The 21,013-nt window shown below is 43.1% G+C and overlaps 1 protein-coding gene across 12 annotated transcripts in view; it reads left to right on the forward strand.

Annotated features, from left to right (window-relative positions):
* Positions 1 to 21,013, forward strand: part of vps8 (VPS8 subunit of CORVET complex) — a 957,961-nt gene that overhangs the window by 132,572 nt on the left and 804,376 nt on the right. For all 12 annotated transcript variants that reach the window (XM_085985671.1, XM_085985669.1, XM_085985662.1 and 9 more), the window contains one exon: positions 18,386 to 18,432. In XM_085985671.1, coding sequence (XP_085841797.1) covers positions 18,386 to 18,432 — 47 coding nt within the window. The remainder of the gene's footprint in view (positions 1 to 18,385; positions 18,433 to 21,013) is intronic.

Here is a 21,013-nt window from a genome sequence, read left to right on the forward strand (position 1 = left end):
CAATCCCATGATTTTCTATCTTGAGCAATAATCTTGTGTGGCACCTTGTCAAATGCCTTTTGGAAGTCTAAATACACTACGTCCACTGGTTCCCCTTTATCCACCCTGTATGTTACTTCCTCAAAGAACTCAAGCAAATTTGTCAAACATGACTTCCCCTTCATAAAACCATGCTGACTTTGTCCTATTAAATTATGTTTATCCAAATGTCCCGTTACTGTCTCCCTAAAAATGGACTCCAAAATTTTACCAACCACAGATGTTAGGCTAACAGGTCTATAGTTTCCAGCCTTCTGCCTACTACCCTTTTTAAATAAGGGTGTTACATTAGCAGTTTTCCAATCTGCCGGGACCTTTGCTGAGTCTAGGGAGTTTTGGAAAAGTATTACCAATGCATCCACAATCCCGACCGCCACTTCCCTCAAGACCCTAGGATGTAAGCCATCAGGTCCAGGGGATTTATCCGCCTTGAGTCCCATTATTTTACCAAGTACCACTTCCTTAGTGATTTTGATCGTGTTTAGCTCCTCCCCCCCCCCTAGAGCCCCCTGTTTGTCCAGTGTTGGGATATTCTTAGTGTCCTCTACTGTAAAGACTGATACAAAATATTCAGTGTTTTTGCCATCTCCATATTTCCCACCATTAATTTCCCGGTCCCATCCTCTAAGGGACCAACATTTACTTTAGCCACCCTTTTTCTTTTTATATAACTATAAAAACTCTTACTATCTGTTTTTATATTTTTTGCTAATTTACTTTCATAATCTATCTTCCCTTTCTTAATCAATCTTTTTGTTATTTTTTGCTGTCTTTTAAAGTTTTCCCAATCCTCTATCCTCCCACTAGATTTAGCTACCTTATATGCCCTTGTTTTTAGTCGAATACTATCCTTAATTTCTTTAATTAGCCACGGATGGCTGTCTTTTCTTTTACACCCTTTTCTTCTCAGTGGAATATACATAAGAACATAAGAAATAGGAGCAGGAGTAGGCCAATCGGCCCCTCGAGCCTGCTCCGCCATTCAATAAGATCATGGCTGATCTGATCCTAACCGCCAATCCACTATCACAGAACCATCTCCTGAATCTAACAGAATTAGACACACGAAATAGGAGCAGGAGCAGGATCAGGCTACACGGCCCCTGGGCCCGCTCCGCTACCCACAGGGCCATGACCGTTGCGAACCTAGACTCATGTCCAAATTCCTGCCAGCTCCCCGTAACCCTTAATTCCCTTTACTTCTAGGAAACTGTCTATTTCTGTTTTAAATTTATGTAATGATGTAGCTTCTACAGCTTTTTGGGGCAGCATATTCCATGGACCTACCACCCTCTGAGTGAAGTAGTTCCTCCTCATCTCAGTTTTGAAAGAGCAGCCCCTTATATTCTAATATATGGAAATAGCATCAGTTGGACAATATAGGGGAGGAATTTCCGGTGGGGGCCTAATTGGAAAGATAAGCCTGAAATGACTCCCATTTGGGCAATATCAATTTACTCTTAGATTTCCTGCCAATCTCGTTAGCATATATCGGAATGTAAATTTCGATGTAAGCAAGCGAAATCAGCGTAAACAATGGGGATCCCAGGAAAGCACCGAACTCACACCATATATTCCTTCTTTAAGTATGAAAATTAAAGGTTCATACCAGGTATCATTTAAGAAACTACAACCAAGGAAGCTTTTCAATTTTTAATGAAGCTAGAAAAAAGCATCCAAAGAAACAGAAAATATATATAGTGCAGCTCTCAGTGAGAATCTTTTTTTAAATCACTTAACAAAAATAACAATTAAACACAAGAAAAGTCTGGGCTAAATTTTACATCCCATTTTGAAGTAGCATAATTGTAGGAAATTCGAGGGCACGGTTCTTTATCCTGGGGGGCTGTTCCATTATAATGCGTTCCAGCACATGGATCGATAGACGGGCGTAAAAGATCAAGGAAATTCAGGTGTAACATAGTTACATACATAACTTGCGCCTGCCTCTCCTCGAATGTTTACGATGGGTATTTGTTTTATGCCCCGATTATGAGTATTTCTGGGTACAAATACACAGTAAATTCTAACCATTATCCATTCTTCTGTGTAAACATGTCATCAGCAAAGAAACAGTCGACAGTCTCTGTGCTGTTAGAATGTTTATCTGATATCCAGTCTTGGATGAGCTAAAGTTTCCTCCAGCTAAATATTGGGAAGACTGAAGTCATTGTCTTCACTCCCTACTACAATGTTTGTCACTTTGGCATCAACTCCATTCCCCCTCCCCAACCATTGTCTCAAGCTGAACTAGACTGTTTGCAACTGCAGCACCCTGTTCAACCCTCAACTGAGCTTCTGACTCCATGGGGTCGATTTTCATTGACCCGTGTAGTCGGGATTGGAGGTGTGCGGGGGATTAAAGTCCTGAATTCGGGGGTCCCGTCACCATCCCGCCCAAAACCCGCCTCCATGTAAGTTTCAAAAGGAGGCGGGTACCCACCCCGCACAGGGACCCACCTACCCGAGGCGGGAAGGGATTAGTGCTAAATAACTGCCTGTTAGGCAGTTTTTAGCCTAATCCCTATTTTAAAGCTTGAAGTGAGGGATTCCCGACGGCTCCAAACCACGCCAAGTTAGAGGAGTCGGGCCGTCGGGTTGAAGGGCTTGGAGGGGTCGAGATGTCGGTGTTCAGGTGAGTGATGGGTGCATGAGTGCAAAGGTAAGTGTGTTTGGTGTGTCTAAAGTGTGTAAAGAAGTTTAAATTACCTGTACTTTCCTTTTCAGCCTTCCTTCCTCTAGGTTTCGGGAGTCCATCATCTAAGCGGCACAGGAAGCAGAATGGCTGCGAACTGTCAAAAGTGACAGCCTGCAGGTTTCTGTGCCAGTGAGATTTCTAACTGAGTCTGTGTAGAAGGACTCAGGTTAGAAGTAAGACTGTCAGTGTTTGACAGCTTCAAACTGCTGTGAAACACTGATATTTCATCTGTCAAAACGTCTTGACAGATGAAATTTCAGTCTGTGACGTCACTTGTTGTCGGGTGGCCCTTAATTGGCCTGCTGAGCCCGCTGGGCGGGCTCAACAAGGTCAATCAAGTTAAAATCGCGTGGATTGGCCGTATCTCGATGGAGGCGGGACTACAACCCCGAAAGTTGTAGTCCCGCCTCCTTCCCGACTTCTGAATGAAAATCACCCCCCATATGTTCACCATCACAAACACTGCCTATTTCCACCTCCATAAAATTGCCCGCCTCCATCCTATCTGCCACTGAAATCCTCAGCAATGCTTATGTCACCTCCAGAATCATTCCAATGCTATCCTGGTTGGCCTCCCGTCCTACTCTTTCTGTAAGCTGTAGCTCATACAAAGCTTTGCTGCTTATATCTATCCTGCAACCAGCCCTGCTTGCCCATTACCTCTGGCCTCACCGACCTTCACTGACCCCCATAGAAACTTAGAAGATAGGAGCAGGAGTAGGCCATTCGGCCCCTCAAGCCTGCTCCGCCATTTAATGAGATCGTGGCTGATCATCCAAATTCAGTACCCTGTCCCTGCTTTCTCCCCATATCCCTTGATCCCTTTAGCTTTAAGAAATATATCTAACTCCTTCGTGTTTAGCTCCTCCCCCCCTATAGCCCCCTGTTTGTCCAGTGTTGGGATATTCTTGGTGTCCTCTACCGTAAAGACTGAGGCAAAGTAATTGTTCAGCATTTTTGCCACCTCCATGTTTCCCACCATTAATTTCCCGGTCTCATCCTCTAAGGGACCAACATTTACTTTAGCCACCCTTTTTCTTTTCATATAACTATAGAAACTTTTGCTATCTGTTTTTATATTTTTTGCTAATTTACTTTAATAATCTATCTTCCCTTTCTTAATCAATCTTTTAGTTACTTTTTGCTGCCTTTTAAAGACTTCCCAATCTTCTATCCTCCCACTAGATTTGGCTACCTTATATGCCCTTGTTTTTAGTTGGATACTATCCTTAATTACTTTACTCAGCCACGGATGGCTGTCTTTTCTTTTACACCCTTTTTTCCCCTCAGTGGAATATATATTCTTTGGAAGTTGTAAAATAACTCCTTAAATGTACACCACTGATCATGTACCGTCTTACCCTTTAATCTATTTTCCCAGTCCACTCTAATCAATTCCGCTCTCATACCTTCATAGTCTCCTTTATTCAAGCTCAGTATGCTTGTTTGAGATCCAACCTTCTCACCCTCTAATTGAATATGGAATTCAACCATGTTATGGTCACTCATTCCAAGGGGATCCTTTACTAGGACATTTTTAATTAATCCGGTCTCATTACACAGGACCAAATCTAAAGTTGATTGCCCCCTGGTCGGTTCAGTTACATACTGCTCAAGAAACCCATCCCTAATACACTCAATGAACTCATCCTCAAGGCTGACCTGCCCAATTTGATTTGTCCAGTTAATATGATAGTTAAAATCCCCCATAATTGTAGCTGTTCCCTTATTACAAGCCTCAACTTTTTCCTGATTAATACTCCATCCAACAGAGTTGCAACTGTTCGGAGGCCTATAGACTACACCCACTAGTGTTTTTCTCCCCTTATTATTCCGTATCTCCACCCAAACTGTTTCACTATCCTGATCCTTTGACCCAATATCATTTCTCTGTATTACAGTGATTCCTTCCTTTATTAACATAGCCACCCTTCCTGCCTGTCCTTCCTGATTGTTAAATAACCTGGTATGTTTAATTCCCAGTCATGGTCACCCTGCAGCCATGTTTCTGTAATGGCCACAAGATCATACCCATATGTCATTATTTGTGCCATTAACTCGTCCATTTTGTTATGGATGCTACGTGCATTCAGATAAAGAACTTTCAAATATGTTTTGTGACACTTAGTTCCTGGTTTTTCTCCTTTTACTACTTTACCTTTTACTCCATACCTTCTGTCCCTTCCTGACATGCTCTTTTTTAATTCCCCCACTGCTACCTAAGTCTATGACCTTCCCCGTAGTCATTTTTATTATTTGCTCTCTAGAAACCTCCCCCCCACTAATTAGTTTAAAGCCCTCTCTACAGCCCTAGTTATATGATTCGCCAGGATTCTAGTCCCAGCACTGGCCAAGTGAAGTCCGTCCCAACGGAGCAGCTCCCTCTTGTCCCAGTACTGGTGCCAGTGTCCCAAGAAGCAAAACCCATTTTTCCCACACCAGTCTTGGAGCCACGCATTTAACTCTCTAATTTTATTTATCCTAACCAAATTCGCTCGTGGCTCAGGTAATAATCTGGAGATTATTACCCTTGAGGTTCTGTTTTTTCATTTGACCCCTAGCTGTTCATACTCCTTTAACAGAACCTTCTTCCTGGTCCTATCTACGTCATTTGTACCAACATGTACCACGACAACTGGATCCTCCCCCTCCCACTCCAAGTTTCTTTCCAGCCCAGAAGAGATGTCCTTAGCCCTGGCACCGGGCAGACAACAGCCTTCGGGACTGCCGCTCTTGACTGCAGAGAACCCTATCTATCCCCCTAATGATACTATCCCCTACCACTACAACATTTCTTTTTACTCCCCCCACTTGAATGGCCCCCTGTTCCACGGTGCTGTGGCCAGGTTGCTCATCCTCCCTGCAGTCCCCGCTCCCGCCCTCACAGGGAGAAAGAATCTCGAAACTGTTTGACAAGAGCAAGGGCTGCGGCTCCTTCAACACTGCCTCCTGGATCCCTGTACCTGCCTCATAGTCACACCGTCCTGTCCCTGACCACGGGCTACATCTGAATTAATTAATTTCATAGGTGTGACTACCTCCTGAAACAGAGTGTCCAGGAACTTCTCCCCCTCCCTGATGTGTCGCAGTGTCTGGAGCTCGGTCTCAAGCACCTCAATACGGAGCCGGAGTTCCTCTAGTAGCAAACACTTGTCGCAGATGTAATCACAGTGAGCCTCAATGGGGTCCACCGGCTCCCACATCTCGCAACAGTAACACATCACCTACTCCATTCTATATAATTAATTAAATTTCTTTAGTTATGAAGACCCTGCCCGGATATAGATGATAATATCACACCACTATTCAATAGGACTTACCAACTTAAAGGTATAAAAGAGAAGGAAGAAAACCAACCAGCCAGCTGATCACCAACCTCCTCCTTGAATACTGTCTGTGGGGCCTGTTTGGTTGACTCGTCTCGCTGCTCCGCTTCCGCAGTGCTGTCTAGGCCTGGGAGTGGGGAACAAAACAGAGCAAAAAACCCACCCTCACCTCCCACTTGCCCGAACTTTCCCACTTACCAAACTCTCACTTGCACTCACTGCCACTGCACTCTGTGCAGCAGCACTAGTCCCGCCCCTTTTATACCCAGATTCTACTTCCGGTTTAAACTCCCCAGCAGTTTAATATACACTTAAAATTAAACTCACTTCAAATAATTAACTTTTTAACACACTAAAATTCACAAAATGCACTTAAATGACTTTTCTCCCACTTACCAAACGCTCACTTACACTCAATGCCACAGCATTGTAGAATGATGTACTGTAATTGGAACTTAAGACAAACATGAGGAAAAATGTCATAGGAGAATTACCCTGGTAGTCTCAGATAGTTCTCATTTGGTTTGAGAAAGTTTTGCGTTTAGTGAATCTCATGACAGCAGTGTTGTCATGAATACCTATACATTTTCTTCTTCCTCATTGGCTAAGTGTTGTAGTCTGTATTTGTCTACTTTCTAATTAATTATGTACCTCTTTAATTATCCTACAATAATTTTACAGGAAACCTTTCTTCTTTCAGCCAATTCTGCCCACTCCCATTGCAACAAACAAAAATTATGTGTTACAGAATACAGGCTTCCCATCTTCCATGCTCAGTAAACTTCACCTCATCCAAAACTTTGTTGCTTGCATTCTGCCCAACACCAAGTCCTGCTCACCCATCTACCCTGTCCTTGCTGACCTACCTTGACCACCAGTCTCCCAATACCTCAAAAGTAAAATTCTGATAGTTGTGTTTCAATCCCATCAAGATCTCATCCCTCCCTATCTTTGTGACCTCCTCCAGCCCACCGCTCCCCATCCTGGAACTCACTGTTCTTCCGATTCTGGCCTCTTGTGCATCACACACCCTTTGCCCCACAACTGACAGCCGTGCCTTCAGTTGACTAGGCCCCATGCTCTGGGATTCCCCCCTTGAAACTCTTTCGCCTTGCCACCTCTTTCCCCTAAGATCATCCTTAAAATGACCTCATTCACCAAACTTTTGCTCACCCCTCCTAATATCTCCTTTGGCTCGGCATCCTTTTCTTGGGACCTTTTTCTACATTAAAGGTACAATATAAATGAAAGTTGTTTTTATTGTTAAATAGACCACTTTCTATTAAGAAATAGAATACTTTACGATGAATACAAACATTTTACATTAATAAATAGATGAATTCATACTTAGACCAAATTATATTTTTAAATTAAATATAATTTAAACATAGAAGCAAACTGGCAGATCGAGCAACACTGCTTTTGAACAAAGGTCGGCCAAACTTTAGGTGCAGTACAGTGCAGAGAATACCTAAGCAAAATCTTAATTTGGGGTTGGAGAGATTGATTGTGAGAATGGACCGCAAAGACTCTAGTGCAATGTCCGTGAAATGGCCTGAATGGAGAAGGAGTAACGGGGAGTACAAATGTTCCAGAATGGTAAAAAGAAGCTGATGGGGTGTGGGGTGAGGGCTGCAATGGTGATTGGCTGCCAGGCCTTTCTTGCCACCCTATGAAATGAAGCTGCGGAAAAAGCTCCAGCTCGAGGGTAATAATCTCTGGATTATTGCCTGAGCCATGTGCAAATTGGCATAGAAGCAGACAGATCAGGAGTATTAACACGTGGCTAAAGGGCTAGTGTGGGAAAGAGGAGTTCCTTTTCATGGGACACTGGCACCAGTTCTGGGACAGGAAGGAGCTGTACCGACGGGACAGGCTCCACCTGAACTGGGATGGGACCCGTGTCCTAGCGGAAAGGGTAAATAGGGAAGTGGCAAAGGCTTTAAACTAGTAAGATGGGGGGAGGGATCTACAATTAACATAACCAGCCTAAATATAAACAAAACAGGAAAGAATAAAGTAAGGGAGGACATTCATGGCAAGCGAATAAATAGAGTTATAGAACAAAAGTCTAAACTGGTGGTTAAACATCAAGTGAGAGGAAATCCTATTAAAAATGAGTTAAACTGTCTGTACAGCAATGCACACAGTGTCCGTAATAAAACAGGGGAGTTGGAGGCAATCATATGTTGCGAGAAACCAGACATAGTAGGGATTACTGAGACAGGCTATAGAAAAATCAGGACTGGGAATTAAACATTACAGGGTATAACATATTTAGAAAAGATAGGGAGGGAGAAAAGGGAAGGTGGAGTAGCTTTACTTATTAGGGATAACATAATAGCAGTATAAAAAACTGACGCAGATATGAGCAAGACAAAAATGGAATCCATATGGATAGAGATAAAAGATAATAAAGGATCAATCACACTAATAGGCATAGTCTACAGACCACCTAATAGTGGAAGGGAGGTGGTGGAAGAAATATGCAGACAAATTAGGGAAATGAGTAAAAAATATAGAATAATAACCATGGGGAATTTCAACAACCTTGATATTAATTGGACAGAAGACGTAGGTAAAGGGGTTAAGGGAATGGAGTTCCTACAATGTGTAAAGGACTCCTTTCTCACCCAATATGCAAACAGCCCAACAAGGGAGGATTCGATATTGGATCTAGTACAGGAAACTTTGTGCTATCCGGCACCGACGGGACCGAGCTGTTGCCGTCCCATCAAAACTGCCGGACAAACCAGCGCTAATGTTGAAACATACGGAGATTTTGAGCTCCGTATCTGGCAACAAACCCTGTTGCTTACAGCTTCTAAACAGTCGGCCGTACCTTGCAAGCGTCTCTGTAGCTTAGCAACAGCTTCAGCGAGACCTTGAAGAGCCTGACTGGTGGAAAAAAAAGCAACGAAAAGAAAAAAAAAACTAACTAAACGGCTCCTGATTTTTGCCGGTGGCTTGAGCATTCCGGACAGTTAACCTCCGGATAAACCAAAGTTTCCTGTAATGGGGAATGAACTAGAGCAGATAAGAGAAGTAAAGGTAGGGGAACATAGAGGCAATAGTGACCATAATATAATACGCTTTAAGATGATAATTGAGAAGGACATAAGTATGACGAAGACCAGATTAATAGATTGGAGAAAAGCTGATTTTGAGGGGCTGAGAATAGAACTTGGGGGGGGGGAAATGGCAACAATATTGGTAAACAACAATGTAGAACAGCAATGGGAAACATTTAAAACGGTGTTGAACAGAGTGCAGGAAAAATATATTCCGCTAAAAGGAAAGAACAAACTAAACACTAATGAGACTCCATGGATGAATAAAGCCATAAGGGAACACTTGAGGATAAGGAACGAGGCATACATTAAGCACATAGACAGCAGGGGAGTGCATGATGAGGGAGAATACGAAAAGATTAGGAGAGAAGTCAAAAAAACAATTAGGGAGGCAAAGAGGAACTATGAAATTAAATCATCAAGGAACATAAAACAAAATAGTAAAATATTTTATAGGCACATCAATAAAAAAGGTTGGGATGGGAATAGGGCCATTAAGGGATAATCAGGATAATGCCACAAGTAACGATAGAGAGATGGTAGAAATATTAAATAATTATTTTGCTTCAGTATTTACCAGGGAGATAGAACAGGTGGACATGACATTGGATGATGAGATTAGTAATGAGATAAGTGCATTTAAAATTTAAAGAGGGGATATATATTAAGTAAATTAATCAAACTCAAAAGAGGATAAAATCCCTGGGCCGGATGGATTGCATCCACGCATTTTAAAAGAATCCAGGGAAGAGATAGCAGAGGCATTACTACGCATAATTAAAAAAAGGTATAGTGCCAGAGGATTGCAGATAGCTAACGTAATACTGATATTTAAGGGGGATAGAACATGTCCAAGGAATTATAGACCAGTGAGCTTAATATCGGTGGTAGGAAAAGTAATGGAATCCCTACTAAAGGAGAAAATAGAAGAACATCTAGAAACCAAAAATATAATAATGAATAGTCAACATGGATTTCAAAAGGGAAAGTCTTCCTTGACCAACCTTATTGACATTTTTGAAGAGGTAACAGAGAGAGCAGACAATGGTAATGCAGTAGATGTAATTTATTTGGATTTTTAAAAGGCCTTCGATAAGGTACCCCTTAGTAGACTGATGAACAAGGGCAGAGAATGCGGAGTCAGGGGACAAGTAGCAGAATGAATTGCTGGCTGGCTTGTGGACAGAAAGCAGAGAATCGGAGTAAAGGGTAGCTATTCACAGTGGCAGAAGGTGGGTAGTGGTTTTCCACGAGGATCAGTGCTGGGACCACTGCTGTTCACAATTTACATTAACGATTTAGACTTGGGAATCAAAAACACAATTTCTAAATTTGCAGATGACACCAAATTTGGGGGGGGGGGGAATAGTCAATACTGAGAGGACTGCAACAAGTTACAGGAGGACATTAATAAACTTGCAGAATGGGCATATAACTGGCAAATGAATTTCAGCATAGATAAACGTGAGATATTACATGTTGGGAAAAGTAAGGAGGTCACATATTACTTGGAAAATAAGAATCTAAATGGGGTAGAGGAACAAAGGGATCTAGGAGTACAAATCACTAAAAGTTGTGAAACTGGTTAGCAAGGCCATAAAAAAAGCAAACGAAGCACTAGGGTTTATTTCTAGAGGGTTAGAATTGATAAGTAGGGAAGTTATGCTAAACCTTTATTGAACCTTGGTTAGAGTACTGCATACAGTTCTGGTGGCCATATTATAAAAAGGATATACAGGAAACTTTTTTTTAATCCGGCACCGACGTGGTGCCGGTTCATCAAAAATTCCGGATAACTGAAAGCTATAGTAAAAGATGCTGAGAGCTCCGTATAAAGCAACAAACCCTGTTGCTTAGTAACAGGTTCAGAACAATGGCCACAAGTTCCAAGCGTCTCTGTAGCTTAGCAACAGCTGCAACCACACCCTTGCACAGCAACAGATCGAGGAAGGCAAGTAGAATATGAAGTAAAACGTACCTGAACCTACTCCTGAATTGTGCTGGTTAACCGAGATTTCCGGTTATTTAGGTGCCGGTAAATCGAAAGTTTCCTGTAGAGGCACTGGAGAGGCTGCAGAGAAGATTTACAAGGATAATACCAGAAATGCAAGGGTATACATATCAGGAAAGGATGAACAGTCTGGGTCTCTTTTCTCTTTTGGGGGGGGGGGGAGGCTGAGGGGTGACCTAATAGTGGTCTTTAAAATTATGAAAAATTGATAGAATGGATAGAGAGAGAATGTTTCCACTTGTGGGGAAGAGCATAACTAGAGGCCATCAATATAAGATAGTCACCAAGAAATCCAATAGGGAATTCAGAAGAAACTTCTTTACCCAAAGAGTGGAGAGAATGTGGAACTCGCTACCAGAGGGAGTGGTTGAAGCAAATAGTATGGATGCATTTAAGGGGAGGCTAGACAAGCATATGAGGGAAAAGGGAATAGAGGGTTATGCTGATAGAGTTAGATGAGGAAAGACGGGAGGAGGCTTGTGTGGAGCATAAACGCCGGCATGGACTGGTTGGGCTGAATGGCCTATTTCTGTGCCATATATCCTATGCATGTATGTAATCCTATGTAGACACAGTACGTGAGATGCCCTGCCACTCTAAAAATGCCGTTGGGCACGTGCGCGGTATGTTGGGCTTGAATTCGCAAATTTCACTTTAAACCCCCACCGATCCTCTCCCGCCTGAGGCCATGGTGTTTGAGCTGATCGAAACAGTCCAGACATTTGCCTCAAAGCCTCCCAATGGCCAAATTGTGCAATTACCAAGTGTAACAACTTTACACTATTATAACTGAAGATATGGGAAAAAGTTGACACAAAAAGTGTGAGGAACATGACAACAGGAAATCAAGTGGAATGGTGAGGAAGTGTGTGCAGATGTAAGATTTTTAATAAGGTATAGACAGATATGTATTGATTAGCAAGTCTGATTGCATGCAGTCATGTGTGTTCTCTCCAAAGCGACTTTACTGCTATACAGTGGTATTCTTGTGTAGACCTCCCAAAGATACAGCTGAGTGAAGTCAATTTTAATTTAAATTGAATTTACTCCAACTCCCTGAAATGCATGAAATAAAGACACAATTTTCCCTTTTCATCATAATGATTAAATCTAATTTGTTTCTGTTTTTCTAATTCATTGTTTGTTATTCATATTCTGCAAATCATTGTCCCCAGTTTCAATTTTCTCTCTAATTACTTCTACCAAAAAAGAAAGCCAAGAAATATATTTAGGATTAATGGGATATATTTTAAAGCAGTTTCCTAATATTAGTGAAAATGTTGTTTTACTACTTTATACTCAAAGACCTTTATGTTGTCATTAAAGAATGGAAGAAAGAAAATACCCCAATACAATAATAGATTATAGACAGGTAACTGAAATGGAAAATAGTGCAAATGATGATGATTGGGTAGCTGGGATAAGAAACATTGAAATCAGAAGATTTTATGTGGTTTGTTATTTTTAACAAATGGAAGTGAAGTCTTAGACAAATGACCAAAAAAGTATGGGTGAAGGTTACTTTCACAAACTTATGCTGTATTATGCAGCACTGTTGCCTCACAGCGCCAGGGACCCGGGTTCGAATCCGGCTTCGGGTGACTGTGCAAACTCCACACATTCTCCCCGTGTTTGCGTGGGTTTCCTCCGGGTGCTCCGGTTTCCTCCCACGGTCCAAAAATGTGCAGGTTAGGATGATTGGCTATGATAAATTGACCCTTAGTGTTAGGGGGATTAAATATGTGGGGTTACGGGGATCGGGTGGGATATGTGTCGGTGCAGGCTCGATGGGCCGAAATGGCCTCTATCTGCATTGTGGGGTTTCTGTGATTATCTTCTTTCATAGACTACCACTTGGTAGAGCATAAATTGATATGAGAAAAGGGAAAAGCCACATTTGGGGCTATTTCCATGAAATGTTTTTTACATTTTGTGGAGATAACACTCCACTTACTGGAACTGTTGATATCAACACTTTTAAACCCACATCCCTCAACAGTAGATTAATCACCATTTCCACCCCTTGCAGCTGCAGTGGAACCAAACCACAAAGGAATATAGTGGACAGTCAAACCCATCTATTTTATTGTTTTGGCTAATTAAGTTGCAGTGTATTAGTATAACAGCGGATGTTATATGAATCCATGAATATGATTTATATCTCATTTGTGGTGCTAACCATAACTTTGATAAATCATTGCTTGTGAGTTGGAGTTTTAGCTCATTACTGAGATGCAATCTTACCCAGTGAATCTTCATTACATGTTTTTTATGTGTTAACTGTTGGAACAAAAGGGTATTTTATATGTTCTAACTTCAGACATCCAGAGCTTTTTTTAGTAAAGGAGGAAATGTGCTCAGAAATGTGTAGCCTGTACTTTTACATTACTGAACAATTGGATAAACTTCCAATAACTTAAAGCAAATTTCAATTCAATTTTATTTGTCATATATGCAGCAAACGTGTGTACTGCACAGTGAAATGTTGATTTTTAACAAGTCCTCCCAACATTGGACTAAATATGGCATAGCAATGATAAAAATACTAATAGAAATACAGTAATAATAAATAAAACAACAGTAATAAATTATTCGTTCATGAGTCTTATGGCCTGGGGGTAGAAGCTGTTTCGAAACCTGCTGGTAAGAGACCGTATGCTTCGATATCTCTTACCGGACGAAGAGGTTGTGGCTGGGGTGGCTCGCGTCTTTGATGATTCTCAGGGCCTTCCCCCGGCACCTCTCGGTTAATTGAACAATTAAAGGATTTTAAACTCGGGAATGCAGCACATCTGCAGCTATTTGTGGCTTTTTCATAAGGACTAAATTCAGTTTAACTTGAATTTCTCATTGTATCAAATCTCAGCCGTGGCTCAGTTGGTAGCACCCTTGCCTCGGAGTCAGAAGGTTGTGGGGTCAAGTCCCACTCGAGCACAAAAATCTAGGCTGACACTCCAAATATTTATCCATCAATCAACATCATTAAAACAGATTATCTGGTCATTCTCACATTGCTGTTTGTGATAGCTTGCTGTGCGCAAATTTGGCTGCCGTGTTTCCTACATTACAACAGTGACTACAATTCAAAAAGTATTTCATTGGCTGTAAAGCATTTTGGGATGTCCGGTGGCCATGAAAGATGCTATATAAATGCAAGTCTTGCTTTCTTTTTTCAAACTGACTGAGACTTACGACTGCAACAGGCTCAGATTTCCACCAAGACAGCCCTGTGAATTTAATTTAATCACTACTATAGAGACCGGAATTTCCCCCATGCCGAGTGTGCAGGTTTGGGGGTGGGTCGGCAGTAAAAATCCCAGAAATTGTGAGCACGTTGGGAACCCGGCATCATCCTGCCTCCTCGTGCATTTAAATCGGACGGCTTTGAATGCGCGATACGGACCCGATTGGCAGAGGCGGGCGACCTCATTAAAGTCATTAACTGCTTGTAGAGAGACGCTTAAGAGGGTTTTTAACGGCTACTTGTGATTTTTACTGCAGGAGCGCGGGATTCACACAGCTCGGGTACCTCGCTTGTGAAGGGGAGGCAGAAGCTCAGCGGTCATTGACGAGTTCATTCATTGAGAGCTGGGAAAAGCACAAATACTGCAACATTACACCTCATTACTTGCCTCATGGAAAGGCTCTTGCTCTCTCCATTTTGTCCACAGATTTGGGTGTCAGCAGTTTGCAGGTCATTTCTGAAACCTCAGAAGCCACTCACTACATTGCTACTCAGTATCAGAACATTGAGGGATTGGCTCTCTGATCTCCACTTGACCTGCCATCTACTACATCAGAACGGGTGCCGCTTATACTGTCTCACCTTGGTGCTCAGAATCGGACCAAGTTGAGCTCCTGAGCGTGCCAGAGGTGATGCCCCTAACAGAGTATACAGGTAGAGAATGAGCTTCCTCAACATGACTGAGCAGCAGTGCATCAGCAGGCTCAGGCTGTCGCGCCAGATCGTTGCAGACATTTGTAGCTTGCTGGAACAAGATCTGCTGCCCAGAGGTCCAGTGGCTGTCAAAGTCACCACTGCCCTCAACTTCTTCGCTTCGGGCTCCTTCCAGGGATCTGCAGCAGACATTTGCGGGATCTCTCAGTCAGTCACTCACAGATGCATTACCCAGGTGACCGATGCCATGTTTCACAGGTCAGCCAATTATATCAACTTTGCCACTGATGAAGCCAGTGTTACTGAGCGGGCCCTCAGATTTGTGGCTCTGGGAGACTTCCCACAGGTACAGGGCATCATCGACTGCACACATGTGGCCATCAAGGCACCCCATCACCACCCAGGAATGTTTTTTACCGCAATGGCTTCTACTCCCTCAATGTGCAACTCGTCTGCAACCATATGATGATGATTATGCATGTGTGCACCAGATTCCCTGGCAGCTACTATGACTCTTACGTACTGCGCCAGTCTACCCTCCCTCAGCTCTTTGCACCCCCAAACAGACTTGCTGGCTGCTTGGAGACAAGGGCTATCCACTGAAGACATGGCTTATGACACTGTTGAGGACACCAAGTACTGAGGCCGAGGAGCGTTCTAAAGAGAGCCACATCTCCACTAGATGTGTGCATCTACTTTTGTGTCCCTTTTGTTTTCTGAGTGCTTCTACAAGGTGCAACCCCTGTGGCTTCAGCAGAAGTAGAGGCAGGCTGCGGACTTCCCTGCCGCGACTGGTTAGACACTTCTGGTGGACGTCCTATTCATTTTGGAGCCTGTGATAGCCCCACCAAAGTCTGCTTCTCCTGCAACTGTGCAGGAGCAGACTCAGCCATCGGGATCCAAGGAAGCATGAGGCCCTGACTGAGGGGGGAGAAGCGGCAGTGCTTGGAGAGGAGCCACCACTTCCATGTCCCCTCTCCACATCATCCCTCTCATGGACCACCCGCACTTCCCTGCTAGCAAAGGGCTGGAGAGCACCCCGCTGCACAGCAGAGGGCTAATGAATGCCCAAGTCTGCATTTATAGTCTGCGTCTGCCATCTGTTGTCTACAGCTAGCATATGCTCATGTGACTCGCGCATTTGCTGCTTCATGCAGGTGGCCATCCTTTCCATAGAACAGCACATCGTCGCCATTGCCTGTGACATGGTGGTGCTCATGTTGCAGATGGACTCCTCCATTCTCTGTACATTTGCAGACATTGCGGCTGCAAAAGATCACCCTCTTTCTCGATGGCCCCTGAGGCTCAGCCTCTGCATGCAGCTCAGCAGAGCTTGGAGCATCCCGCACCCTCTGGCGAGGAGCCTCCACTGCGGTCTCGGTCAATACCATCTGCTCTTGCTCACTTGTGAAATGAGAGACACCAGGTGACAACTCTACTGTGGCGCACAGGACCCACTGAGGTGTGTGTATTTGCGCTGGTGCTGGATGTGCTTGGGTCTGCTGATGCTGCACCCTCAGAGGCTGGAGGTTCTTTTGAGGAGTAGTCTTCCTCCTCTGGCTGGACAGTGGTGGGGGCACTTGATGGTTCTGTGGGAGAGTAAAGAGATTAATTAGAAGTGTTATAAGAATGGGTAACATTACCATTATGCACATGATAGCATTTCACTGGCTGCTGACAGTCAACATATGAGTAACTGTTGTATGCCATGTGTCTGTATGAGATGTGATTCTGTCACCAGGTTGCTGGGATGTCTCCCTCTGTCCATCGCCCGCATCTCTCCAACTCCCGATATCTTCAGAGCCCCCTCCTCTGCTGGTGTTAGTTGGGTGAAGACTGGAAGGCCACCTCCGGTTCCCTGTCTCTCCCACGTGTTCTGGGCTCTTCTCCTACAAGGAGGGAAAGAGGAGGGTGTGTGTGTGCGCGTGCGTGGGATGGATTACATCCGTAGGAGGGTAACTATGTGGTAGTGGGGGTGCCAATGCCAAATGGCCTCATTCTGTGGTGTTACTTGCTATGATTGCATGAGGGTGAGTGGTGGTTGTTAACTCAGATGGGGATGTGAGTATGTACATAGAGAGAAAGGGATGGGTGGACGTGCAAGGTATGTTGGTGTGAGGAATGATGTGCAGGAGTAGGCTTGGGAAGGCAGAGTGATGGGGATGTGGTGACAGGCACATCAGGATGAAGGAGAGTGTGGCATTGCATTCACCTTTCCTGACCTCGAGATCATTGAATCATTTCCTGCACTGTATTCAGGTCCTCCTTACCACATCCCTGCTGCTGACCTCTGCTATATCCAGCCAGGCTCTTTTGGAGTTCTCCTTCGCCTATCAGCAGGGAACAGGTCCTCACTGCATGTTCTGACTGCCTCCACTAGAGTATGGGATGCCTTTGACTATCCATCATTGTTGGTTTAGAACAGTACTCAGCCTTTTGTATTTTAGCTTCCACAGTCCTCTAGCAACCTTCAAATGAGTTGAGTGCAAGGCTGCTTTAAATATTGGCACTAGATGCAAGTCATCGATGTCATCAGACCCGCTCCATTTAATTGGGCCGGGAAATGTGCATGACAGCTTTAAGTGGGGCCATTAAGTTAAAGTCACCCTGAAGAACATGCTGAGCAGAATATTGCGTTCCCGACCCGCTACGCGGCCCGCACACACCCAACCCGACTCCACAGTAAAAATTCCGGCCAGAGTTTCTCAAGATAGTACCCATTCACTTCAAAGAAAGATGAAACGCAGCCCTATGGAAGAAGTTTAAATCACCATCTATATCTGTTAAGTTAATTTGTCTGTAATGAGGCCTATTAACATAAAATATGCAATCAAATAATTTCCCCGTGGGAAATCATGAAATACAGAATTAAAAGAAATTAGAATTTTATGAACTAGAGAGATGTTAGAACTGGAAAATGGAGCCCTTATATTCTTTTGCATTATCTGTGCCAAGCACTTGAGGCCAAGTCCAGCATAGCACAGATGCATACTAAAACTCCATCCAGTGTTTCTAAATCCCACTCTGAATAATGCTTTTTAATGCGATTATCTGTGTACACACAGCAGCCCCCTGGTGGCCTCAGTAAGACTGACAATTTAGTGCAGAATTATTATGGCGCCATTGTCTTGGAGACCTATGGCCACTAGCAACCAGATTTAGACTGCCGAAACTCATTTCACTAAATACTGGGATCTTGGAAGTAAAAGGACAATATTCTAACAGGAGTGCCTGGTTCCTCATTCCCAACTTCTATATTCTACATTTCCCCATTGATTTACAAACAGATGCAAGTTGTTTGAAGTCTGTATGTTCTAATTAGCCTTTTCTCTTTGTTGTCAGGGTTGTTCGGAGATCAGAGCAAGCGGAAGGGTGTCGTGGCTGATCGGGTGAAGTATTGCTTATTAATGAAATTCATCTTGTTTTGCTTATCTCTGAAACTAAAGCGTGTAGTGTTGAACAGTAGATTGAATGCTCAAGACCTCAGTTCACCACACAATGAGCTCTTGATTTCAACTATGCAGTTGAAGGACTCATGAATTTGTATCTCAGACTTCGGTTTTTTGATCTTAGCCTTGGCCAGCTGAAATGTTGAAACAGTTTCATTGCACCACTGTTAAACCTCTCCATTGGAAAGGGCAGGGTTTATAGAATACTTTGCCTGTACCTCCCCATAGACGTATCAGTGTGATAAGTTGCAGGTGAAAGCCCGTGACTCACTATTGTGTGATTCAATGTGTCACTGCCACTGGGATTCCCTGCTCTTTAACTGATGGTTAATGAACTAAACAAATGAGCACAAACTTTTTTTTAATGGTGTAATTCTCTGTTCCCGGTTTTCATAGAATGGTTACAGCACGGAAGGCGGCCATTTGGCCTGTCGAGCCCGTGCCGGCTCTCTGCAAGAGCACTTCAGCTAGTCCCACTCCCCCGCCCTTTCCCCGTAGCCCTGCAAATTTCTTTCCTTCAGATACTTATCCAACTCCCTTTTGAAAGCCGTGATTGAATCTGCCTCCACCACCCTTTCAGGCAGTGCATTCCAGATCTTAACCACTTGCTGCAAAAAAAAGTTCTTACGTTGCCTTTGGTTCTTATGCCAGTCACCTTAAATTGGTGTCCTCTGGTTTTCGACCCTTCTGCCAATGGGAGCAGTTTCTCTGTCTACGCTGTCCAGACCCCTCATTTTGAGCACCTCTATCAAATCTCCTCGCACTCTTCTCCAAGGAGAACAACCCCAGCTTCTCCAGTCTATCAACGTAACCGAAGTCCCTCATCCCTGGAATCATTCTCATAAATCTTTTCTACTCCGTCTCTAAGGCCTTCACATCCTCCCTAAAGTGTGGTGCCCAGAATTGGATACTGTATTCCAATTGGGGCTGAACTAGTGTTTTATACAGGTCCATCACAATTTCCACACTTTTGTACTCTATACCTCTATTCATAAAGCCCAGGATCCCATAAGCCTTTTTAAATGCTTTCTCAACCTGCCCTGCCACCTTCAATGACTTGTGCACACATACACCCTCTTCAGGACTGTAACATTTAGTTTAGATGTCCTCTCCTCATTCTTTTTACCAAATTGTATCACTTCACACTTTTCCGTGTTAAATTTCATCTACCACATGTCCTCCCATTTCACCAGCCTGTCTGTGTCTTCCTGAAGTCTATCACTCTCCTCCTCACTATACTTGCAAGTTTTGTGTCATTTTGAAATTGTGCCCTGTACACCCACGTCCAAGTCATTAATACATATCAAAAAAAGCAGTGGTCCTAGAACTGACCCCTGGGTATACCTTCCTCCAGTCTGAAAAACAACCGTTCACCATTACTCTGTTTCCTATCACTTAGCCAATTCTGTATCCATACTGCCACTGTCCCTTTTATTCCATGGGCTTCAACTTTGCTGGCAAGCCAATTATGTGGCACTTTGTTAAATACCTTTTGTAGATCCATGTACACTACGTCAACAGCATTACCCTCATCAACCCTCTCTCTTACATCAAAGAGATCAATCAAGTTAGTTAAATATGATTTGCCTTCAACAAATCCGTACTGGCTTTCCTTAATTAAGCCACACTTGTCCAAGTGACTTAATTTTGTCCCGGATTACTGTTTCTAAAAGCTTCCCACTGCCAAGGCCAAACTGACTGGCCTGTAGTTACGGAGTTTATCTTTGCACCCTTTTTTGAACAATGGTGTAACATTTGCAATTCTCCAGTCCTCTGGCACCAGCCCTATATTTAACAAGGATTGGAATATTATGGCCAATACCGCCGCGATTCCCTCAGCATCCTAGGATGCAACCCATTCGCTCCTGGTGATTTATCTACTTTAATTAGAGCCAGTCTTTCCAATACCTCCTATCAATTTTTATCCTATCAATATCTCCACTACCTCCTCCTTTACTATGTCTTCGCTCTCCTTCCTTTTTGAATAGTGAGGGTACATTTGCTACCTTCCAATCCAAGGGCAACATTCTAGAATCTGAGGAATTCTGGAAGATCAAAACCAATGCATCTCTGTAGCCACCTCTTAAAATCCTTGGATGTAGGCCATCAGGTCCAGGGGATTTGTTGGCTTTTAGTCCCATTATTTTCTCTAGTACTGTTTTGCAAGTTCTGAAAAATTCTGGTTTAAATTGAATGAAAAAAAAAAAAAAGTGAAAGAAATTACTCTAGTTGCATTCCACTTAATTTTTAAAGCCTCATAATAAAAATGTTGAAGTCATTGAATCATATAATTTGTTGACAGCATTGTACATCAGCCAAGCAATGGTTCCTTCCTGTGTGTTTACATCGGACTGGTTGTTCCTAGACCATTGCCAGTGCAGTCATCTACAATTTAAGAGGAAAACCAAAAAGACGATTTTGACTACAAATTTAATTTTTTATTTCTCAACCTCCTAATTTAAAAACTACACACTTGCAAATAAAGTTAAGGAAATAAGCTTCCCTAATTGATAGTGGTGAA

The sequence above is a fragment of the Somniosus microcephalus genome, chromosome 4 (assembly GCF_052327205.1).
Source record: "Somniosus microcephalus isolate GS21.2 chromosome 4, FLI_Smic_1.0, whole genome shotgun sequence".
NCBI classification, from domain to species: Eukaryota; Metazoa; Chordata; class Chondrichthyes; order Squaliformes; family Somniosidae; genus Somniosus; species Somniosus microcephalus.